This window comes from Eubalaena glacialis, chromosome 1 (genome assembly GCF_028564815.1).
Source record: "Eubalaena glacialis isolate mEubGla1 chromosome 1, mEubGla1.1.hap2.+ XY, whole genome shotgun sequence".
Taxonomy (NCBI): Eukaryota; Metazoa; Chordata; class Mammalia; order Artiodactyla; family Balaenidae; genus Eubalaena; species Eubalaena glacialis.
Window position 1 is genome coordinate 55,981,779 of NC_083716.1, and position 24,661 is coordinate 56,006,439.

The window sequence follows — 24,661 nt, forward strand, 5'->3', positions numbered from 1 at the left end:
ACAGGAGGATTCCTGTGTGTTGACAGGGACAAGGCTATGTTGTCTAAAGTCCCTGTTTGATTCCTCATTTTCCATCCCTTCCCAGTGGCCTTTTCCTCTTTGGACCTTCTGCAGTCTTGTGACTGAGCATTCTAGCTCCCTCCTTGTTAAATGCCTCTGATTAAATGTGTATATGTAAAATCTCTTACTTTATCCTAGAAGACATCGCTTTAATATGGTATTAATTCCCTGGAGGGATAGTACTGCCACTGTTGACCAGTTGGAAAACTCAAGATTTGGAAAAAAAAATTTTAAATGCTCATAAGTACAGAGGGGATTTGGTTGCCAGAACTGTTCGTTGGGGCAATTGTGTCCTCCCTTTTGCTTCCCACAGTCCAGTGCTTGATGCACAAGGTTTTGGTTGATTACTTTTTATTGCGTTCTAGTGGGAACCAGTTTCTCCACCCATTCTCACTCTCCGTGATCTCAATTCCCTATTGTTCCTTGGGCCTGAGGATGCAGCTAGGTCTGAGAATGGGAGGGAATGAAGTGAAAGATGCTGTCATTTAGTGTAGGAATTGGTTCAGGATATAATCCTGTCCACTTCTTTTCTTGGTCAAGGCAAAAATAATGCAGGAGTCACGTGAGCAGGATGTTTATCAAGTGTATAGGACCAATATGTAGATGTTTAATTTATCATAAAAAGCTTTGGGAAACTGGACTCTGATGATTTTCCCATAATGAATCTGCCTCTCAAGAATCCTTTTCCAAAAATCATTGTTCTCTGTAGCCCGTCCGGATACTTTTTTAACATCTTGCTTGTGAATGTGATTGCCAGCGTCTTAGAGAAGTTGACAGTTTCTCTGAGTTCTATTAGCAGAAAAATGTGGGCTCAAAAGCTTTTCCTCTAAATGAATCTGTTGTGTAACATCCAAGCTGACTCAGAATATAGGTGCATACTCTTGCCCTGAGAAGGTAGAAGAAGGGGAAGAGCCCAATTCAGACTAGGTGTGGGCGAGGAGGCAGGGCACCCAAGAGCAAAGGCACCCTGTGCTGTAATCTCAGCCTAAACCACATCTCTGGGAAGGAGTTTTTTGCTTCCTATTTGTATCCCTGAGTAACCACAGACCCCCACCTCCAACGTGGGATGTTAACCTTGGTGCACTGAGGAGATGAGCTGCAGAGCTAAAGCAGAGTCCCAGAGGAGCTTCAGTTATGCAGAACCTATACAACCTTCTTTGCCATACATTGACCACACGCTTAGGGCTTGGGAGATGAGAGCTAAGGGCTGAAATTCCTCAAGGTAAGAAGACCCTCCCCCCACAGGAAGTGGACTCCTCCAATTTTCTCACATGATTATTCAGGCACTTTCACTTTTCCATATATAGGAGTCACTCAGGAGCAAGCTCTGGCCAGTTGGAGGGAGTGACACATCCCTCTCCAGTCCCTCCCTTCTCATCCCTCCGCACCTTTACTCTCACGTGTGCTCGCAGGCACTTAGGCAGAAGTGAGCCCTGTGGCTCTGCGGAGACGAGTCTGTTGGGTTTAAAGAAGGAAACAAACAAACAGACAGAACCCTCAGGCCAAGTCCCAGCATTAAAATTGTTACCTTGAAGAAGCTGAGTGGAGCAGTGTGAAGAGATGAATGGACCGGTGGATGGCTTGTGTGACCATTCTCTAAGCGAGGAAGGGGCCTTCATGTTCACTTCGGAATCTGTAGGAGAGGGGCACCCGGGTAAGTAGGTGGTCCTGGTTGGATGGTTGACCTGTACCGGTGGGTCGCTGTTACTGAAGGCCTGGAAGACGATGTGTGTCAGTAACTATAAGGGATCTTGGCAAGAACAATATGCAGTATTTTTTTATTCTGTTAATTTGCAGTTTTGTAAAACAGTCACTTGTTATGCAAATAATAGATTGTAAGTTAAAGAAGCCGAGGCTCTGTGCCGCAGCCCCCCGCCAGCATCTCCTCACAGTGGGACTGTGACAGAGGACACACGGTTGGTTGGATAAACATATCATATGTGTAAAATGTATCATCAGGTATTAACTCTATATAGAGAGATTTTTTTTTTGAGTAAAGCTTTATTATCAATGAGCAGCTTAAGTCAACAGAGAGTGTTCCCTCAAGCAAGACCACGGGGTCACTAAGTTTTGCATGTAAAGCATGTGCAGTTTAGAAATGAACGGCAGTGCGTTCTAAATAGGGGCTGAGACAGCTCTCTGGAAGAAAATTCCAGCATTTTATTGGGTCTCTGAAAGGTAGGAGGACTGTGATGTGGGGAAACGAGAGAGGCTTCCGTGAAGACCACAATGGGAGCCTCAACTTTCTGGGACAGTGGTTCCCAGGCTTCAGGGTGCATCAGCGTCACCCCACGGGCTTGTTAGAACACAACGTGCTGGGCTCCACCCCCAGAGCTTCTGATTTAGTAGATCTTGGGTGAGGCTCAAGAATTTGCAGTCTTCAGAAGTTCCCAGGCGATGCTGATGCTGCTGATGAGGGAGCCACACTTTCAGAACCACTGGTCTAGGAGAACCTTGGGGGCCAGACACACTGATTTATGTATTTAAGTACCTCTTCAAAATTCCCTGGAGTATTTGAAGTTCTTGGTAACTAATCATCATCAAGTCTAACTTTTTTCCATCTTCCTCATCCTTGTTCTTTCTCAAAGAGCTTTAACTTTCATACCTCGTAACCCAGCTTTAGGTATCTCGGTGCACTGCTCCTTCCATATGCTTCAGCCACTGGTTCTCAGCTGGGGAGGGTGTGCCCTTTTCCCGCAAGGGCATTTTGTAGTGTCTGGAACATTTTGGCTGTCACAGCTGTTGGGGGGCGGGGCGGGCGTGGGGTGAAACTGGCATTTAGTGGATAGAGGCCAGGTGTGCTTCTAAACACCCTGAAAGCACAAGACCATCCCCCACAAAGAAGAAATTTTCCAGCCCCAAAGGTCAGTATTGCTGTTGAGAAATCTTGGCTTAAACTGAGTTTTGTATGTAACTTAGCTCAATTCAATGTAAATAGCATCTTTACTTCTGCACGACTTTATGAAGTTTCTAGGTTTACTGTACTCATAATCTCAGATCCATTGCGATGTCTAACATATTCTGGACAGCTCCATGGCGTATGAAAGCCATATACAGGTTAGGAGATGGCCATAGATAGGATTTGCTCCATGTGGAGGAAGTGGGTGCTTTGTCACGCAGTGGCCAGTGGTCCCATTGTACACACAACAATGTGCTCAATGGACAGAGAGTGAAAATTCCAGCCAATCAGTTGGCTGTTCTGTCTACTTAATGGCAGCCCTTCAATTTGTCTCATTCTCCTTGCGCTTGCCCTGTAAATTAGCCGTTCACGTTAAGACAGTTTCCTTGGTGGCTTTCTGCTTGTCATTCCAGTGCTGAATTCCTCTCCATCAGAAAGATAAAATTAATGCTTCTTTTTCAACTTCCAAGAAAACCAACTATTGGCTATCTTAAGACTACTAAGTGATATTGATAGAAATTTCGAAAGCCTCAAGATACAGTTCAGAAAGGACCTCCTAAGGCATTATCTTAGTCTGTGAAGCTGTCTTAATACCCTTGCTCAACTCCAGCTTTATCCCTAATATCCCTTATCCTTTTTCCCTGTGTGCATTGGAAACATGTGACCTGTGTCGTCTAAACGAGCAGAGTCATCCATGGTCATTGTGCGAGTGGCTCCTAGGAGGCCTGATGGCTGGGTCTAAAGTGGGTATTTGAGCAGCAGGAGGCCATGATTGGTGGGGGCTGCAGAAGCATGGACTCAGGCAAACCTAGATTTACAACCGGGATCTGCAGGAAGATAGAAAAACTCAAATATATGTTTAGTAGCAGTTTCTGAAGGAAAGATTAGAGAATTCACCTTCATATTAACTAACATTTTAACTACAGAACTTAATGGGCACTTTCAAAAGCAGAAATGCTTGATTCTGGACCTGCATTCTTAATTTAAAAACTTAAAAAACGACAGGAGGGACACAAGGAAATTTTGGAGGTGATGGATGTTTATTAAACCTTGACTGTGGTGATGGTAACACAAGTATGTACATATGACCGAACTTACCAAATTACATACATTAATTATATGCAGATTTTTATATACCAGTTATACCCCAATAAAGCTGGAAAAAAACTTACTAATTTACTAAGAGCAGACTCTATGGGTATTTTTGAACACTAAATGAGATGTAATATGTGTAAATAGATGTCACTTTTTTTTCTGAATTTGTGAACATAACGCCAAAGCAAGAGTGGATTTTTCCACAGAGTGGATTTTTCCACAGTGTCTACATACTCTACCATGGGGAGTCTTTTTAAAAAAATTTATTGATTTATTTGTTTTTATTTTTGGCTGCGTTGGGTCTTTGTTGCTGCGTGCGGGCTTTCTCTAGTTGCAGCGAGCGGGGGCTACTCTTCATTGCGTTGCGCGGGCTTCTCATTGTTGTGGCTTCTCGTTGCAGAGCACGGGCTCTAGGCGCGTGGGCTTCATTAGTTGTGGCTCAAGGGGTCTAGAGCGCAGGCTCAGTAGTTGTGACGCACGGGCTTAGTTGCTCCGCGGCATGTGGGATCTTCCCGGGCCAGAGTTCGAACCCGTGTCCCCTGCATTGGCAGGCGGATTCTTAACCACTGCGCCACCAGGGAAGCCCTAGACCATAGGGAGTCTTTAAGGCAAATCATAGATGAAATGCCATCTCATGTTGAACTCTTTGTCAGTCCCACCTTGATTGAGGAAGTCAAACCCAGCTGTTAGGATATCTGGCTTTCAGGAGGCTGAGTGATGGTGGGAAGGATCTGAGAGCTGCTTGTGGAAGTATTCTGCAAAACAGCAGTGGCAGTAATGTGCAGAGGTTCTCGTACAGGATTCTTACAGGTGTAGTCCCAGAACCGGGCGTGGTATTTTCTACACAGCGCACTGCATCTTGTGGAACCAGCGGTACAATGTGTCTGTCCCATCCTAGTCTGCCTCTTGGCACCTAATCTTACTGATGTCATCAGTTAGTGTTTTAACTTCTGTTTCTAGGACTTTTCTAGATGTTAGAATTAAAGGGAATATGCTGAGAAATGAGATACTTTTTAGTTAGAAGAATATGCGCACGTGTGTGTGTGTGTGTGTGTGTGTGTGTGAATTGCTTTCGGCTCTTGTAACTGGTTTTGGAATATATTTCTCTTTTTAGGGAATTCTATGACTTTATATAATATACATCATCCAATATTAAGGCAGAAGTGGGAAGAAATAAAAATTCCAAAAAATTTATAATTTCTTGTATTTAAAACGTGTCCTCTTAGGTAGATTTGATATGTAAGCTGACGAAATATCTAATTATTTTAACATTTCAGTTTGCTAGGCTTAATAGTTCTGTGATTCTTACACATGTTCATTCTTGTCCAGATAAGATCTGTGACCAGATCAGCGATGCAGTGCTGGATGCGCATCTCAAGCAGGACCCCAGTGCCAAGGTGGCCTGCGGTAAGAAACGCCTGATCCCTCCTGCTGGAGACCTGAATGGGCTGAGCTTGAAACCTTTGCCTGTGTTGAAGCCTTCAGCACAGCAGAGAGCCGGGGACTTCAGAGCCTGGAAGGCTCCAGGGGTGATAGGTCTAGCCCCCTCACTTTACTGAGGGAGATCTTGGGTGCAGCTTAATCAGGGTCTTGGCCAAGGTCATGGGGTAGGGGGTCCCGGCGTGGAGATCAGAGCCCCGATCTCCTCACGGTCAGCACCCTGTCCTTTCTGCTGCACAGACCCACCCTTCCCTCTCCAGGGCCACCCTAGCCCCCAGAATGAGCACTGTGGGGACCCGTGCCCCTCTGAGGGTGGACTTCACCCTGACATCTTTACAAATAACCTGCCTTGATTCTCTGCTCAGGACCCCACGCCTAAAGCCTGCAGTGGAGTTTTAGCAGTAAGGGGTCAGGAGAGGCCTCACGTATGTTGGCTGCATTCTACATTCTTTATGACCGCATACAGCCAGTGTCTCATTCTAATCCGCACAGCAGTCTTATGATTATTTTCATCCAACAGCTGAGGCTGAATAAGTAGTTCAAGGTCAGGCAAGTATGCAATAGTAAGTGCGAGGTATGAAAACTCAGGTGTGACCAATTCTTTCCAAACTGCAGTTCTCCGGGTGGCCTGTGAAGATGGTCAGCACTTGTGCCGGGATTTACTCTCCTTATTAGTGTCATGATTTTTCCTTCTGGAGTCCATTCTTTGTGCGGTTCCTTGCGTGTCTCTTTCTCAGCACTGTGAGAGGTCCAGGTGTGGAGCCCCCTTCGCCAGCACGTGGCCCCTAACCTGTCTCCTTCCCTTCAGAGACGGTGTGTAAGACGGGCATGGTGCTGCTGTGCGGGGAGATCACCTCCATGGCCATGGTGGACTACCAGCGGGTGGTGCGGGACACCATCAAGCACATCGGCTACGACGACTCGGCCAAGGGTGAGGCCAGGGCCCCCAGGGCTGAGTCCCACCTGAGGCTCTCCGTCTCCTGGAAGAGCAGATAACCTCCCGGGGGAAGAACGCTCCTAGGCCCGCCTGCCAGGGTCCAGGGCTCACAGCCTCTGGCACAACAGTGTGGCAGCCCAGGCGGATCAGCCCCTGTCCAGCCATGGCTGACTCTGGTCTTGTTTATGGTCCTGCCATCTCGGAAGAGGAAGAAGCTCCCAGTACAAGGAGCTGCCCTCTGTTGGGGACGTGTCCTCTGCCGGGCTCTGGGGCTGGTCTCTGTGTGCATCTTCCTACCTAACTGTTTGAGGAACTCTGCTCTGCTCCTTATGCAGATGAGGAAGTTGAAGCTTCCATATGTTAGTAACTTGTGTAAGGTGACACGATCAGTAAGTGGCTGCCCCCCCCCCCCGGCTGGGACTCCTGCACTTTCTACTAAGTTATGCTGCTTCCCCACACAGACAAAGAAGAAGGTGACTCAGTCCAGAACGGGTGCCAAAAGCAGGCAGAGGAGACAGGCTGGCCCAGGGTAGCTCCAGTGCCAGGCAGTGTGGGAGCCTACAACCCAGCGAAGGGGCCCAGGCCCTGGCGGGAGTTGAGGAGGAGCCCTGTGATGGGGTGGGGGTGAGAGCTGGAGAGAACTGAGGGCCCTGAAGCAGACTCCCACACCTGGGACTGGGCAGGCTGGGAAGGGGCCCAGCCTGGAGGGCGTGAAAGGACAGGGTGCGAGGGCCAGATCCTAGGGCCAGCGTACACTACGTTCTACTTATTGGTTGTTTGGGCTGACGTGTGGCATCTTTGTGGGTCAGGGCAGGCTGGGGTGACGTGCACGCATCTCCATAAGTGAGAGAGGCTCTCTCTGCATGAGGGCACGGACACGCAGAAGCTCAGTGCAGCCACCTTCTGGCTCGCCCAAAGGGCTCACTTGAGCACACGAAAGCTTTGGGGGTGTATCAAGAATCGCTGGGAGGAAACCAGTGAGTACAGGTTGGTTCTCCCAGCCAGCATGCGGGGTGTCCGCGGAGGAGACGTGTCGTCCCAGAGCAGCAGCCTCCGGACACGTTACCACGCAGAGCCTTCGCCCTGTTCTACCAGGAAGAGCAGACTTGTTTATGTACATTTAGACCTTATTCAAGAGCGAACCTTGCTCTGCGTTAGGCGGCAGGAACGTTTCGCCGGAGGTATAATGTCCCCTGGAAAGGGAGGAGCGGGAGCGAGCCCCACTCTACCTGTCAGTGCGCCTGCACCAAGCGGGCCAGCAGGCTGCGGGCTGGGCTGCAGTCACAAGGCCCTAGGCTAGTGGCTCCCCCTGCTCTTTGCTGCACGGTTGCTGGGCTCACTGCCCTTTCCAAGCCCTCCTCCTCTCCCCTTAGTCCCCTGAACTCTGTTCTCCTGAATCACTTGGAGCCTTTAATTTTCAGCGCTAAGAAGATTTATTATTTAGACCCGGAGTGATGAGGTGAGTCCTTGGCAGCTAAAGATTGTTCCCTAAAGGTTGTTCCTTGGTTTGTGCCTTCAGAAACCTGCACTGCAAACAGGAGCTGCAGAGGACAGAGGTGGCCTGATGGCTCCTGAGTGGGGGCACTGCCTGGCATTAGTGATACAGTACGAGGTGCCCGGCGGCCAGTCGGAGGCAGAGTGTGCAGTGAAGAGCTGCGGGGGTGCGGGGGGACCGTCCAAGGACGTTTTCGGAGAGCTAGATGGACTTGTGGAGGGGGATGGGAGGCAGAGGAGGAGAATTCTAGGCAGAGAGCCCTAGTGGAGGTGGAAAAGGAGGTCGTGTTTAAGGCTAAACCTGAGTTCCCGTTGGCTGAGAGCTCTCAGCTGGGAAGGCCTGGCTGGAGCTGAGCAGTTTCCGGTTTACTTCCTTTGGCGGTAGGTCCCCACTTGAAGCATGAACATAAACAATAGATTGAACCTAGGCTTTTTTGTGGTTTTGTTTGTTTTAATAAGCCCATTCTGGCCACATGGGTAGGAGGACAGACTGGAAAGAGGGTGACAGTCATCTTGTCACTGATACGTGTCCCTGTGGTGCGGCCTCTGTGCGCTTTAGCTCCTCATTTGTGTCCGTCCTGTAGCTGAGCCCAGTGAGGACCAGTGTCGGGGAGATTGTGCTGTCTGCCCGGTGGCTCCCTCTCAGGGCTCCTTGGCCTGGGCTGCTGCTACCCAAGACTCCATGTCCCAGGCCCCAGCCCGCTGTCCCCACCCTGGGGGGACCGGCCTCCATCTCTGTGCTTGAGCTTTGGGGATGGCCTGAAGGGGCCTCGGCCTCCAGAGGTGTGGTTTTTCCATTTTGCTCCAGGCCTCAGGCACATCTCGGGCTCAGGGGACTCTGGCTCTGGGAGTGTCTCTGGATAGTTCACATGCACCGTATTGTTCAGTATATTTGATGCTTGGGTTTGGCGTATGCCTGGGCTTCTGAGCGGCAGTGTTGAAAGGGCCCTTGATGTTCATTCAGTGCAGTGATTTTCCACCTGGGTCCTGGGAGGTGCCTCTGGGAGAGGCAAAGGGGGCAGGGCCGTGAGTCACCCACCTGCCCTTCAGCCAGGGCAACTGTAGCTGTTATTTGGTCTTCATACTGCTGCTCTGTGTAGGATATATATTTTTAATCAAGGTGTAATTTAATACACTGTGGAGGATTTTTTTTGACTAAAGAGTTGCACATGATAGGATGGGAAGGATACTGACGTTCCCTGTCCTGGGCCTCAGCTCTGGGCCCAGACGGATGGTAGAGAGACCACTCACGCCGCTAAATGCCCTGTCGTGCGCCGAGCAGTCCCCCAGGAGCTCCAGCCTCCCTCTGCTCAGGCCTGCTCTCCTTGTGCCTAGGCTTTGACTTCAAGACCTGCAACGTGCTGGTGGCTTTGGAGCAGCAGTCCCCGGATATTGCCCAGTGTGTCCATCTGGACAGAAACGAAGAGGATGTCGGTGCCGGAGATCAGGTCACTAAATGCTGAGCGTTGGCCCTGCGTCAGGACGGCAGTGCAGTGTGCTCTGTTTGAGGGCCTAGCCGGGGAAGTTCATGCGTAATGGACTGAATGCACTGTGGGGTAGACCCCCCCGCCCCCATGCCTGGAGTGAGTCACCCCTTCTTCAGGGTAGCGACTTGAGGGCAGGGAGGGCTGGGGGACACCCGGTGTGGGCTTGTCTCCCCTTCTAGAGTGTTGAGTTCGGGGACCACGTCTTCCCCTCCACGAGTGCCCAGTGCAAAAGTTGCATACCCGCGAGGATGGAGGGCCAGTGGGGCTTTAGGTTTGAGGAGCGTTGTTGCCTGTGGTCTGAAGCAGGTGTCCGCTGCAGGGCCTGATGTTCGGCTACGCCACAGACGAGACGGAGGAGTGCATGCCCCTCACCATCATCCTGGCGCACAGACTCAACGCCCGCATGGCGGAACTGCGGCGCTCGGGGCAGCTCCCCTGGCTGCGGCCCGACTCCAAGACGCAGGTGAGCCCCTGCCCTCCACCACCCCGTGGCGCTCCAGACACATGCCTCAAACACCACCCCCCTTCCTCTTGATTCTGATCGTTGTTAAGATCCAAATGTTCCGTCTGGGCATTCAAAGAATTGTTGATTCTGAAAAGAACTATTTGTTTCAAAAATCTTCAGCTCCAGGTCTTTTCTCCCCTGCCCCCAACATTTTATTATGAAAAATTTCAAAAAACACAGAAAAATGAAAAGAGCAGTTCTAGGTTTTCAGTTGGGGGGGGGCTTTCTTAGCATAAATTGACTCTAGTAATATGATTCCCCAGTTCCTGCCACAAACCTCTGTAACAGGTTTCAGACTTTCCGTCGCTGCCTATCAGGTCTCCACATCTTGAGCAAACCTTGAACACACCGTGAACAAGTACTGTCTGCAGCTCGCTATGGCCCTTTCGCTTTGTTTCTCATGAAAAGGCTTTGCCGATTCTGACTCTCTGTGGCAAGCCGCCCTGGCCCCTGTGCTCCCTGCGGTGATGAAATCCGCACCAAAGTCTGCATTTGAAGGCCGGTGGTGATGCAAGTGTTGCCACACGCAGAGGCGGCCTGTCCGCCTTCTCTCCCCGCATCCTGACGGCCCTGATGGCCCCCTTCCTCAAGGCTTCCTTCCCCAGCTCTTCTTCCACACTCCAGCGGGGTCTTGGCACTTCCTCTTCCACGCTCTTTCCTCCTGCCCACGCTTGTGAATCCAGCTTTCACCTCTGCACACTCCGCTTCCAAATCTTCCACCTGCGGGTCTAACTGAATCACCAGCCCCATTTCTCATTCACCCGGCAAACACACGGGCCCCGGGAGCTCTCCTCAGCTGAAGGAGTGCGATGGAGCCCACCTTTCCCCGGCCCTGTCTGTCTCCACTCTACCTGGGCTCCCGTTTTCCCTCTAGCGCATCCCTTCCACTCCAGCCCCGTTTCCCAGGCCAGGCCCAGGAACAGTGCTGTGTCCTCCCAAAGGTTCTCCCTCCCTGGAAACTTCAGTTAATTCCCTTTGGGCTTCACTTTTAATTTCCTTGTATCTGCTCAGAATTGTCTGCAACTTTCTGCTTCCTTCCTACTTGTTCTGGTATTTAACGCCTTGTGTGGTCTTCCAGCTTTACCTTCTTCTGTCCCCACCCCCAGTCCTTGCTTAAACCATATCCTTTCACTCATGTTCCCCTTTTTTTCTCGGTGCTTTGCACCTGTGCTCCCACACTTCGCCTTCCTTGGAAGCTTTCTCTGGTCCCCGCCTGTCCGTCAGTGGCCAGCGTGGTTCCCACCTCCTCATGATCTTCCCTGACCGCCCTCAGGTGGGACCTCCTCTTGACCCCGCACTTGGAATTTGGCTCACGTGGTTTTATAGCTCAGCGCGGTGCACGCGACTCTGTCCCGTTACTCCAGCTTCACAGAGGTGCATCCTTCTCACCCCAAGTGTAAGGCCACACAAGGCAGAAGTTGCAGATTGGCTGTACCTGGGGCAAGGGAGTACCTCTGTGGCCTAAAAGAAACCCTCCCTTGGGACTTCTGGTGTTATCCACACGACCCCCAAGGTGAGAAGTGGAACCCTGAGCATCCCTCAGGTGTTCTTTAAGGTTGTGGGCAGGAGAGCTAAAATGTGTAGATTGTGATGGTGCCAAAAGAACAGAGCCCTCCCCGTCCTGTGCCAGAGCTGTGCTGTGATGGGAAGCAGGTTGGCGATTCACAGAGAAGGAGATCCTAGAACAGGGATGGGAGGAAGTAAGTGGAGTGACTCGGGTTTCCTTCTCCCTGCCTGAGGGTAAGGACTGGAGGGTCCGCTTACTGGACCCGCTGAAGCAGGAAAGGCCTCCTGTACTTGCTCAGTAACAGAAGGTTTCTGAGTCCAGAAGGCAGTGAGGGAGGGAGGGGGGGATGGGCTCTTCCAGGCTTTCCCTTCTTGCAAGGAGACACTGAATTCTCTCACAAATGCTACTTTGGATACCAAAGTCGGCCTCACTCCCCTGCCGCAGGCAGGCCCTGAGCCAGCGGGCATCAGAGAGGGTGCGGGGGTCTGCTGACGGAGCCTCTCCCTGAGGCCCTCGGCCAGCCTCCGCGAGGCTGCTGCGCTGGGACGGGCACCCGGCCAGGAACAATGTCTGGGCCTTCTCCTCTATACCTTACTGGTAAAGGATTTTCATCATCTACCCAGAGTGTTGACTGTGAACAGGATGAACCTTTCCACCTGAACAAATTCTTGCTGCTGATACTGAGAATTGAGTGGCAGTATGGATGGCTATTTTTGTACCTGGCCAGAGTTGTGTTTTCCACGGTGTACTTTTCCCCACATCTTGCTGACGTGATGAGATAAGAGCGATGCTTGGGGCCCTTTGCTCTGCCACAGGTGTGGCAGAGCAGGGGAGTCCGGTAGCAGTGGAGATGGGCCTCAGCAGCTGTGCAGGATAGGAGCCTTCTCCTGAGGCCAGATGCAGCAGGTCTGGTCCCAGAGCCGCCACAGGGCTTCCCCTCCGGAGCCCGCCAAGCCCCCAACTCCAGCTCCCTCTCACAGGGCCCTGTGCGCATGCAGCCCAGCGTTAAAGGGCTGCTCTCAGAGCACCGGGGTGTGCGTCTGCCCATCTTACTAGGATCAGGCATCGTGGGGTCAGGGCTCTTTCTCTTCCTTCTTCTGGATCCCACCCTATGGCTCTTTGGATCAGGCAGGACATAGAGTAGAGTTTGATACACGTCCCGTGTTTGATGGATATCTGAGGGGCCTTTGGGCAGGCCGGGACCTCGCCTCAGGCATAGCCCCAGGAGCCACTGTTTGCTGCCCTTGTGGTCCTGTCAAGGCCCTTGGGGTGGGGAGCAGTCATTTGCCTGCCGGCCAGTGTCCCTGCCAAACCATCCAGCATAGCTGCACTCCTGCAGGCGCACAGCCCCTCTGGGCACTGCCCTTGTGGGTCCATGCTGCCTCGGGTAGCGACGGGGCCTGTGGCTCCAGCCTTGAGGGTCTTGGGTGACGACCTTGTGCTGGGCAGAGCCGCAGGCACCAGACCGCACAGCGCAAGATCACAGCCCATCTTTGCTGGCTGTGTGATCTTGACCAGAGTATTTATGTTCTGGAACCTCACCTTTCTTGTCTTTAAAGTGGGGCTGTTAACAGCTGCTCACAGCTTTTGGCATGGCTTGTCGCGTACAGTACACACTCAGTCAATTGCTGGCTTCTCTTTTCTTTTCCCAGCCTCATCTGCTATCCTCACCATCCCTTTCCCTCTCGCTCTGTAAGCCCAGGGTGCCCAGGCTGCTCTCCTTCGTCACTGGACAGATCAGGCTGTGATGTCGGGCTCTCGCACTCCCTGATGTATCGGTAGAGGACAGAGTGCAAAAGCATTTTCTCTGTGCTGCTCTGGGCGTGACACAAGCTTTGGGGGCAGGCAGAGCAGTGTTTGGCTCTTGGGCTTTTCACTGATTGGCATGTGACTTCAGGGAAATTGTTTCACTTCTCAGAGCCTGGTCTTTCTCATTTGTAAAGTGGAGACAGCAGTGCCGATCTTGCTGGGATGGTTTAAATATTCATCAATAATACATAGAGTGGGCACAGAACTGACCCACGCTGGAGGGAGTGAACCCCAGCTCTGTCCCTGTGGCCTGCCCTGCAAGGCAGCTGCAGGCAGGATCCTTCCCTCCACGCGCTCTCTGCTTTTCCTTGCTTTTGTCCAAACACACAGAGGCTGGTAACCCAGAGCTTGCTGTTCCCTCTAGCTCAGTCTCCCTGGCTCGAGTCCCTCTCACTCTGTCCCTCCAGCAGGCAAGGCCCCTGGCCCCATGTGCTGCCAGAGCTCCTCCACTGAGGGGGCCGGGGCAGTGGGCATGTGGCCTGTGGACTCCTGTGTTCCTTGGTGGGAGCCGGGGGGTCTTGGTCCTGGGCCACGGAGGGTCAAGACAGGGCTTTGGCAGAGGGACATTTGATGGCACCCAGAAGCCTCTGAGGTAGGAGGAGTGGAGTCTAGTGGGTCACAGAGCGGAAACTCTGTGACACCTGAGTCTCCAAGTGGCACTGATTGTGGTCACAGGTGGGAATAGCTTGTGCCTCATGCCCAGTCATCTCACAGCGCCAGGCAGTTATTCAGTTTAAGAATGTGTCAGATGAACTTTCCTGAAGGCCCTTTGAGGACAGGAGGTCCCTCTGGCTCCTGGGAGCCCTGCCTGCCTTCTGGGCACCTGCGCCTGGCAGCGATGTGTCCTCAGCTCAGGGCAGGGCCTCACGACGTTTCCTCCCTCCCTGCCTCCTGCCAGGTGACAGTGCAGTACACGCAGGACAGTGGCGCGGTCATCCCCGTGCGCATCCACACCATCGTCATCTCCGTGCAGCACAACGAAGACATAACGCTGGAGGACATGCGCAGGGCCCTGAAGGAGCAGGTGATCAGGGCCGTGGTGCCGGCCCAGTACCTGGACGAGGACACCATCTACCACCTGCAGCCCAGCGGGCGGTTTGTCATCGGAGGCCCCCAGGTGCGTCCTCGGCTCTGAATGAGGCCCTGACTTTGCTTACCTCCCTGAGTGCAAAGGCCACAGGAGGGTGGTGGCTTTGTGTGGCTCGGCCAGGTAGGTCTGGCCCTGGACGAAATGTGAAGTCGGCTCGTTCTGTGAAGGCTGCTGTGCGCCCTTGAGTACAGGAGGAATTGGGGACATGTCCCCAGGAGGCTCCCCCTCAGTGCTGCCTGGCCCTCCCCCTCGAGACGTCTCATACGTGTCCAGCTGCCGCCTGACCCTGCCTGGGGCTAACTCACCATCATAGGCACTGAGCTTGCCCCGGTGGTGCTTCCTGGGTCTTGGCCACATGTGACCTGCAGCTCTTGTGGGCACCAAGGTGGGGCTGTGTTTTAGATGGGGACACGGGGCTGCCTCTTTCTCCTGTGCAGCCGGCGTGAGCAGTTGGAGAGTGCCCTAGCCCCTCCGAGAGGCCGCTGACCAGTGCCGCGGCACCTCCCTGTGGACGTGTTGCCACAAAGTGGAGCCCCCGGGTTGGGTCCTGTAGCCAAAGTAGCGCAGAAACCCAGGGTGAAAGGAAGGCACAGCTCACTGTGTTTTCCTGCAGGACTTCTCAGGGCCTCGGCATGCTGCTGTGAACTGTGGATCTCTAAGCGGGGTAGGGGGGGATGGTACAGTATGCAGACTTTCCCCGCATCATTTAACATAGAAACATAGAGACCCCCCCCGACCCCAAACGTCTTTGTTGACAGAGATGCACAGAGCAGACACTTGAGGAAATGGGCAACTTAACGTTTGCCGGGTGGCACCAGCCGGGACACAGCCCGGGGTGTATTTGTCACAGCGCGGTTTCCTCCTGCACTTGGATTTCTCCGTTATGATTGACTCCTACAAACAAAGGCTTTACGAGCGGGCTGTGACCCCAGCTGGCCCATCTTTTGCCCTTTCTGACGAGGCTCTGACAGGTGACCTGACTTCTGTGACTAGTCAGTGATTGAACTGGGATTAGAGCCCAGGGTTTCTGGCTGACTCCCAGCCAAGGGGTCTTTGGAATGTGTGCCCCCAGAAGCTTCAGGGACCGCCTGCAAGTTGCGGTCCAGCGGCCACTGCAGTGCTCTGACCGCCCCCTCCTCCCACATCCTCCCTCTGTGTCTTCCTTTCCCTCCGCAGGGGGATGCGGGCGTCACTGGCCGTAAGATCATTGTGGACACCTACGGCGGCTGGGGGGCGCACGGCGGGGGCGCCTTCTCCGGGAAGGACTACACCAAGGTGGACCGCTCGGCCGCGTACGCGGCCCGCTGGGTGGCCAAGTCCCTGGTGAAGGCGGGGCTCTGCCGGAGAGTGCTTGTGCAGGTGGGTCGGACCCCACGCCGCTCGGACCCCCAGGTCTACCCCGAGTAAGGGCACCCTGGCCTAGGGGAAGGCCCACACTTTGCCGGAGGATGCGACTCTGTGTGTGTCATGTTGGGCTCTGTGGCCGGTGCCCTGCAAACCTGGGAGCGGGAAAACAAGTCTTCAGGCAGCGGGGCACGTACAGAAACTGCCCACCGTGAAGATGGCAGGGATTTCTAGGCAGATGGGGGGGCTGTGGGAACGTGTTGGGCAGGGCGTGTGTGGTTTCAGCGTCCCCTCCCTGAGGATGTCAGGGTCTCTGCAAGGGGCCCGTCCTTGACCCTGGACTCTTCTGGAAGGTGTCCTATGCCATTGGTGTGGCCGAGCCACTGTCCATTTCCATCTTCACCTACGGAACCTCCCAGAAGACAGAGAAAGAGCTGCTGGATGTGGTCAACAAAAACTTCGACCTTCGGCCTGGCGTCATCGTCAGGTAAAAGGACCGCCGCCTCTGTTGGGCAGGACCCTCTTCCCTCACCCGGTGCTCAGCTCATTGGAAAGGGAAGCAGAAGGAAGGATGTTCAGCCTCCAAGAAGCAGGAGGGGCTTCAGGCTCTTGGTCCAGCACAGTGCAAACCCCAAATGCAGGATGTCTGGTTTTCAGGTTGAAGGCGGCTGGGTCGGGTCCCTGCTGGCCCAGCAGACACTGACCGCAGGGGGGCCATCTTTGAGCAGGTGGGGGGGGTCTTAGGAAAATAATTACGAGGCCCGTTGGCTGGGAATTTAGTCGGCAAGTCCAGCCCCACCTGCTCTTGTTTCTGATGCCACCCCTGCTGCCTGGAGCTTGGCGGTGTTGATGTCGGTCTGGGCCAGGTGAGTGAGTGGAGAGTAGGCCAGAGTTCAAATCCTTGGTTCCTGGTGCGTTTGTGTGATCAGTCGGGCTGTCCCTGAACCCTGAGCCTGTTTCCTAAGCACCATTGGCAGTCACCTCGTAAGACGTGGCACGGCAAAGACAGAACACTTAACGGGGAGTTGTTCTCGGGTGGGTAACACCACCCACACAGACTGTCGTAGTCTCTTAATCGCTCCTGTGCCCAAATTCAGAGAAGGAAACTCTGCTCCTTTTCCATTAGAAATGACCTTTTTTTCTGCTGAACATGCAGGGACTTGGATTTGAAGAAGCCCATCTACCAGAAGACGGCATGCTACGGCCATTTCGGAAGAAGCGAGTTCCCCTGGGAAGTTCCGAAAAAGCTTGTGTTTTAGTGCCGGTGGGACCGGGCCTGGCCGCACCGTGGAGGCATCTGGGTGGAACAGAGCCGTGTTCCTCTTCTTTAGGACCCCAACTCTCAGATCTCCCGGACCCCGGGCTGGGCCTTGCCCACCCACTGCCGCCCCCCTGGCAAAGCCAGGCCCCTCTGATTTAGCAGGAGGAGGGGGCCTCCTGGTGCCGGGCTCAGATCTCGTGAGGATAGTCACGAGGTTCCCCTGCCTCTCCCTCAGACCAAGGCGATGCGAATTTAGTGGAAATCCCACCCCTGTCGGCAGTCAATCCCCTCGCTCACCTTCCCCCACGGCCTGGACGCTGACCAGCCCCTGCCTCCCTGGTGTGTGCCGAGGGCAGCACACGGCACAGATCTCAGGGCTCCGTGTGGGCCTGGGTGTGCCGGGGCTGCCCCTCACGTCTGCGGCCGTGCGGTCAGCGTCCTGAGCCCAGGCCTTCCAGAGGCCCTCCCAGGCTGGGCTTGTGGCAGGGGTGAGAGCGTCTAGTGTGTAAGGGACCGAGCTACTCACTGATTCTCATTTCTTCTTCACTGCAACACAGTGAGGTGACACCCTGTGTTACCTGCATGTATAGATGGGGAAGCCGAAGTAGCTTTCACAGGGCCCCTCAGCTGCGTGGGTCAGGGCCTAGATGTGAGAGCGGGAGCCCATACACCGTGTCTCCCACCGCCAGCCCCCCCACCATCTCATGCCAGAGACAGGTCTGAGCAATGACCAAGCGGATTGAGATGAGGCTGTGACCTCTGTCCTGAAGACCTGAGGTTGCTGGGAATTAGGGGATTAACCCCTTGGGGAGCCCTGGGCCATGATCTGCAGAGTCAGGACAGAACCAGAGGGGTGTTTCCTTTGCCTCTTTCATTTCAGAAGACAGTTCGGGGTGCGCTGGCTATCCTGGCCCACGGGGCTGGGCTGGAGTTGGGAATTAAGAGGCAACGGTATAATCCCAGCCCCTGACCACTCAGGGACATGCAGGGCTGGGCCTGTGGCCCCCGGGGGTAAGGGTCCAAGGCCAGTCCTGTCCCATTGGGCTTCCTAGAGCAGGAGCAGGAGCTTGTCCCGTAAACAAGGGATGGAACCCTGTGTCCTCCACGGCTTTCTCTCTCTCTGGCCCCTTTGTAACCCCTGCAGTCTGAGTGCTGTTGGAATAAGTGGGTGAGCCCTTCAGACCCCCCTTCCAGAGAGGACGGCCCTAAGGCCCGAATATCAAATGTTAAATGGTGACTCAAGTGGCAGGGCTTGACCCCTAATGGGAGATAAGTCAGTCAGGATGTCATGAGATTTCTGCCTTTACCAGGCAGCCTCTGGGGGCAGCTCTACCCCTGAGGTCCTGGGTGGTCCTTTGCGCACCAGGGTCTTGGAAGCTGCACATTCCCCAGCCTTTCCATCTGTGGCTGGCACCCACTCCCCCCAACCCCCTTCCTCAACCTGGGCCTCTGACAGCTGCACCTCTACCTTCTCCCCAGCTCCCGAGACCACAGGCTCAGGTAGGGGCCTCCATGGGCTTCCGGAGAACACTGGGGACTGGGCTTCTTTCTGGGGCACACGGTGCTGGATCTGGCTGGGAGACACAGCCCAGGAAGCCTCATCTGGGTAGCAGATGGCCAGCAGCTGGGCTCTAGGCCTGAAGCACAAAGACCCTTGGCTTTCTCTTCCCCTCAGGGAAAAGGCAGCTGTTCAGGGCAGAAAAAGAAGCCCAGATCTCCATAAAAACCTAGAGTTGGTGTGTGATACGGAAGCTCAAGTCTCTCTCAGGGCTCCAGGTCACCCAGGAAGTCTTGAGTTCCTTTCGGGAGAGGGAGGCTCAGCTTTGCAAGTGGCTGAGTTCCTCTAACTTGGGCCATATTCAAAGTGAAAATTCAGAATTTTATACTTTCCCCACCCGCTGGAGAAACAAGGTTTTTTTGGGTCAACAGTTTATATGAAACTAGAGTCTTTATTTGTTAATATAGTTCCTGCTAAACCGGTGAATAAAAACTCAAGGAGCAACTACTCTATGCTTAGTTTTTGTCTGCAACCCCCTAGAACCCCCCCCTCCAAGTAACATTACCTGATCCCCACTCCACAGCGAAGCAGGCGTCCTGCCCTCAGGGTTTCCCAGCCAGGGTCCCTCCGATCCCGTGCATGCGGGGCCCAGCCAGCACAGGTTAAGGCGTCTCATGCCACCTTCTGCGTCATCACTGCATCGCCGTATTCATTCTGTAGCACGCCGCCCAGAGGTAGGCATTCCTAGCAAACCCACGTCACACGTGGAGACCCTGAGGCCCAAAGTGGGATGGGAGTGTGGCCGAGGGCACCTGGCTGGCAGGTGGCTTCAGAGTGTGCCCCCTCCATCATCTTGCATTTGTGCCCCTTGTCCTCGCCTGGTTCCTTCGGTTGCCCCTCCCCGCGTGTTGTCTACAGTAAGCCTGGCACGAGGCCGGCGCTCGGGCAGCCGGGCAGCCGGTTCAGTGACTGAAGTGAGGTGAGTGAATGAAGGGGGTTGGTTGGCAGAGAGACGAGCCAGGCCTTCAGTGGGTGCATGTTTCCCTTCACACGTCTTGTGAGGAGAGTTAACAGACCATCGTTTGGATGAGAGATTGTCCCCTCAGGAGCCCCCGGAGAGATCGTCCTGGGGCGTGGTCAGAGCAGGCATTGGGGAGGGGATCAGCTCTGGGGAAACATCCCGATCAGGCCGAGGAGGGGGAGACTGCGGAAAGAGGTTTCTGGTGACACCCCAACACAAGACAGGCTGACCAGGGTACCAGGAAGGACAGACCTGGGAGTGTGGCAGAGAGAGGAGACCTGTGCTGTAGAGGCTACTGCCTGGGCTGTGCAATGACTACGTTTCCTAGAAAATAATACACATAAGAACACATATAAATAAAAAGATGCACGTGAGCCGTGTTAGGATATGTGCTCGGGAGGGAAGGTGGTAGAAGAATGGCTCTGTGGGCATCAAAGGCCGAATAATTAGTGAAAGCAAGGAGGGGAAGCCCCTTCTGGGCCATGAAGTTTCCAAGTGTCAAAGTGTCAGGGAAATGAAATAGCAAAGGAGACAGGAAGGGAGCGGCTAGGGGCAGGGTTGGGGGGGAAGCCAGGAGAGTTGGGGTGGGAGTGGGGAGCGTCCTTGGGAGCTAAGTGAAGATGAGAGCGGGTCGCCCACGTGGAATGACACTGGCGGCTTACATGACATGAGGCTTCGGAGTGCCCAGGGACTTCAGCCACATGGAGGTTGTCGGTGACCTGGGGAAAGGAGACTCCTTAAAATGTAAATGTGGCTGTTTTTCGCACCCCAGTTGTAATCCTTGAGTACCTCTGATACACCAGGTATTAGCTGTCAGAGCCCCACGTGCCTGCCCACTACCCATCTGTCTGCCCTCATTCTGTGCTCTCCCACCCACCCCACTCCAGACTCCCTGGCTTCTCTGGCTTCACCAAACAGGCCCCACTCACTCCTGCCCCAGGACCTTTGCAAATGCCATTCTTTCTGTGATACTCTTCTTCTATCTTTGGATGGATGCTCTGTCTCATCCTGTAGGTTTCAGATGAAATTTCTGTGTTTCTGAAAAACCCCTTCCTTGGTAACCTCCCCTTTCTACTCCCATTTTTTGTTTCTTGTTCAGTGTGTATAATGTGTAAATATGTTATTTCCTTGTTTAACCTTGGGGCCCAAACCCCTCGTGTCTCCTTCTATACCCACCCACCCTCTCGTCTCTTCACAGGTGGTTCCTCCGAACCCTTCCAGTCTCAGTTTACGAATCACCCTCCAGAAAGACTCTCCCAAACATCCTCCATAAATGATGGCCAGTACCATCTTACTCTGGTCCTGAGCCATCAAAAGCTGTAATTCCTTGTGGGTGGCAGTGCTTGCTTGTTCATGCCTGTCGCATCCATAGGACTCAGAATTCTTTTTATTTTTTATTATTTATTTATTTATTTATTTTTGGCTGCGTTGGGTCTTTGTTGCTGTGTGCGGGCTTTCTCTAGTTGCGGTGAGCGGGGGCTACTCTTCATTGCGGTGCGCGGCGGTGGCTTCTCTTGTTGCAGGGCACGGGCTCTAGACACATGGGCTTCAGGAGTTGTGGCTCGTGGGCTCTAGAGCGCAGGCTCAGTAGTTGTGGCGCACGGGCTTAGTTGCTCCGCGGCATGTGGGATCTTCCCGGACCAGGGCTCAAACCCGTGTCCCCTGCATTGGCAGGCGGATTCTTAGCCACTGCGCCACCAGGGAAGCCCCGGACTCAGAATTCTTGAGGTCTTGCCTTGGCTGCTTTGTTTGCCATTTCATACCTGGCTCCAGTGCAGGGCCTGGCACAGAGTAGGTGCTCGATGTAGTCATATCAGAATGAATCCTAGGTGTGCCCATCTCTCCTGCTCCCTGAGCTCCCCGAGCTCCCCTTATCAAAGAGGTTCTGCAGGCGCTGAGAATCCTGCTTGCCCTCTGGTGGGTTCTGTGCCAGGCTCAGGTGCCCAGAGATGTAGATGTAGATTACCTTCCTTCATCAGAGTTGTGTGGGGGTTTTTTTGTTTGTTTTTTTTGTTTTTTGGGGTTTTTTTGTATGTGTGTGTGTGTTTTAGCACTTGTTAAGAAGTAGCACTGTAACTGAGGAGTTATACAGCAATCACTTGGCAATTTAATGTTTCAACACTGGAAGTGAACATGGAATGAATGACACGATATGACAAATCCCATTTCCCACAGAGGGTCCAGAGGGAGGTGACATCAGATGGGGAGGCACTCGGAGGCGGGTATCGAGGAAGGGGAGTTGGGAGTTTGGTCTGAGAGGTGGTGGTGGATGGAGGGGTAGGGGAATGAGAGGCGATTGGGAGAAACTGCAGCCCAGCAGTGGGTGGCTGGGGTGAAAGGCTTGGAAATTGAAACTTCAGGAGAAATTTTGGCCTGGGACAAATTCCCCAGAGCAGATGTGACCCGGGCACAGTGTAAGAAGTAGTGACACAATAGTCAGGATATGGAAACAACCTAAGTGTCCACCAATGGAAGAATAAATCAAGAAGATGTGTTGTATATATACAGTGGAATATCACTCATGAGCAAGAAGGAAATCCTGCCATTTGCAACAACATGGATGAACCGGGAGGGCATTATGCTGAGTGAGGTAAGTCGGAGAAAGACACACACTGTATGACGTCACTTACGTGTGGGATCTACAAAAGCTGAACTCACAGGAGAGTAGAATGGTGGTTACCATTTTTTCTGGAAATTTAAATGCCATGTTTGTCAGGTTTGACCCTTGGGTCAGAGGTGCCATCAAGATAGGGAGGGAGTGCTTTGCTCCCAGACCTATGGGTCAGGTGGCCACACCCTGTCCTGAGGAGGGCAGGAGGGCAAGGTCGGTGTGGGCTGACCGGATCAAGGTGGTCAGGGGGAGGGGGACTCTCAGGAAGCCCACGTCTGTTCTTGGCCTCCTAAGAGCAGGGCTCCCCCCTTGCTGCCAAGGCTGAGGGGGCTACCTCTAGGGTATTTTGTGGAGCCCCCAAAAGATGGTCCTGGGGCACAGGGGCTGGGAGGAGCCCTGGTCCTGCACAAGCCGAGGCTGCAACTGCTGAGGCAATCATGGCAGCCTAAGAGGACCATTCAGATCCCCAGGTTACAGAGGAGGAAACTGAGGCTCAGGTGGGTGAGGCCACTTCTGAGGATCCCCACTCAGTAAAGGACAGACCCTGTCCCAGGGCAGGATGGGAACCACGGGTGTGGCGGCATGATTCCCCTTCCCTTCGTCGGGAGAAGTGGCTGGATCGTGTCCTCACCCAGCACCGGGCCTCGTCCTGCTGCTCTGGAGGGGTGTGAGGACCTTCAGAGCTGTGCGTGTTCTCCAGCAGGAGGGGCAGCCCCTAGGGGAGGAGTAGGAGACCCCCTTCCCCCCAGTTCTGCACCCACCCCTCACCTCCAGGGGCCCTGACCCCAACCGCTGTGCCCACCTCCCTCCTCCCGACAGGAGGTTGGATGGCTTGTTCTAGTCTCAACTCTGGGCTGAGGGATCCCCTAAGACAGTCCCAGGCGGAGCACCTGGCCAGGCTGACCCTGCCCCCTCCCCCTCACCTCCTCCAGGGCTGCTCCAACCTCCCAAGAGGCACTGTGGGTCCATCCATCTCCCCGCACAGAACTCTGAAAGGCAACTCTGAACATTCTCCCTTAAAAAAAAAAAAAAACGAAAGAAGGAAGGAAGACAGAAAGAAAGGAAGGAAGGGAAGAAAGGAAGAAAGAAGGAGAAGGGAAGGGAGGAGGGAGGGAGGAAAGAAAGGAAAGAAAAGGATGGAAGGGAAGAAAGGAAAGAAAAGGAATATCACCTTGTAATTAGCTCTGATTTTGACATCAAAGCATCCCGAGGTTATGAGTTCTAAGATATTTCATTTGTTTTGACCTCATTTCTATTTCTCTGCTTTCCTTGTGTTTCATTTTCCATTTCTAACTTTCTGAGCTGCATGTAGGCTCAGCTGCTTCTAGATCCAAAATTTACCCCCGAGGCAGTTCTAAAATTTCCACATGGTTGTTTTTTCTTGAATTTTTTCACTTGTTCCTAGTTTCACTGACAGGCAATTACAGAAAATAATCTCTGTTATTTGTACTTTTCAAAAATTTTCGAGGTTTTTGTTGTATAACAGTCCAAAATGGTGAATACTAATGTTATGTGGTCACCTGATGTTATTAGCATGTAGATTTGCATTTATTTTAATTTGTTGAATATTTAAATTTATATAACATGTATTTATATTTTAAATTATGTAATTTGTAATTCAGATACTCCTGTGGACAGTAATTTTAAGCTTTCCTTAGGGAAAGCCACAGACAAGAGAGGAGAACAAAAACGTGTGAATGCTCAGGAATGGCAAACGGTGGTTTCCTCCCTCCCTGATTTCCTCCCTCCCTGATTTCCTCCCTCCCTCCTTCCATTCCTCCCTCCCTCCCTCCCTCTTGCTGTCCAAGACTTGCATGGATCATGGAGCGGTGCCGCGGGCCCTGGGGACATGAGCCGGGGAACCCAGGGGTTACGTGTGGGAACATGCTCACAGCATGAGCAGTGAGAGGAAGGGCTCACCAGACAGAGGGCACAGTGTGGGCAGAGGATGGGAGATGGGTCCTCGGAGACCACAGAAGCAAGGCTTCAGTAGAAGGCAGGAGGGTTGAGGGTGTGTGCCTTTATTGTTGCTGTCCTTCCCTGCCCTCCTGTAGTGATGGTCTGCCCTGGTTACCAGGTGCAGGTTTGTCCCCTGGTCTCCTCCCTGTTGTGGCCCAGCAGACCATTGAGGGTGGGGGCCTTTCATCAGCCTGGGGAACTAGGGAGGACTTAGCCTCCCGTGAAGCTGTTATAGCGGCAAACCTAGGAGATGCTGCAGAGTTTCATGGCAGGAGAACCTTCCGTCTGATATGAGGCCAAGTCTGACTCTCCCTGGATCTCAGTGGGACATGCTGGAGGGTGCTGTGGTAGGTGTCCTGGTAACAGTTCTCTTGTTTCTGATGGACTCGTTCAACCAGTGGCAGACGTTCTTTACAGGGAGCTGAGAAGCATGCCAGTAGCAGTTCAGCACTAATTCTAGGAAGATGTAAAGCCCTCATCAAGTTTTGCCCTGGAATAGAAGACCAAAGCCCAGAAATGTCAGATGTCCTGGACGTGTCCAAAACGGATCTGGAGCTACAGAGAGTGATTCAAAGATCTTGGAACATCCCAGTGCAGGGGGCCCGGGTTCGATCCCTGGTCAGGGAACTAAATCCCACCTGCTA

General features: G+C 53.3%; 1 protein-coding gene across 1 annotated transcript; it reads left to right on the forward strand.

Annotated features, from left to right (window-relative positions):
• Window positions 1-1,410: 1,410 nt before the first annotated feature.
• MAT1A (methionine adenosyltransferase 1A) lies at window positions 1,411-18,901 on the forward strand. Its single transcript, XM_061196941.1, has 9 exons — window positions 1,411-1,714; window positions 5,384-5,461; window positions 6,303-6,425; window positions 9,261-9,373; window positions 9,732-9,875; window positions 14,132-14,350; window positions 15,500-15,682; window positions 16,021-16,154; window positions 16,824-18,901. Exons 1-9 carry the CDS (start codon window positions 1,621-1,623, stop codon window positions 16,924-16,926), a joined length of 1,191 nt encoding a protein of 396 aa, XP_061052924.1. The 5' UTR covers window positions 1,411-1,620; the 3' UTR covers window positions 16,927-18,901.
• The last annotated feature ends 5,760 nt before the right edge of the window (window positions 18,902-24,661 follow it).

What these genes read in the sequence shown, in the direction of transcription:
- MAT1A (XM_061196941.1), top strand. Translation starts at nt 1,621, where the DNA reads ATGAATGGACCGGTGGATGGCTTGTGTGACCATTCTCTAAGCGAGGAA. An exon ending in CAGTGCCAAGGTGGCCTGCG is followed by an intron (nt 5,462 to 6,302) that starts GTAAGAAACGCC and finishes CCTTCCCTTCAG; the next exon opens with AGACGGTGTGTAAGACGGGC. An exon ending in TTGTCATCGGAGGCCCCCAG is followed by an intron (nt 14,351 to 15,499) that starts GTGCGTCCTCGG and finishes TTCCCTCCGCAG; the next exon opens with GGGGATGCGGGCGTCACTGG.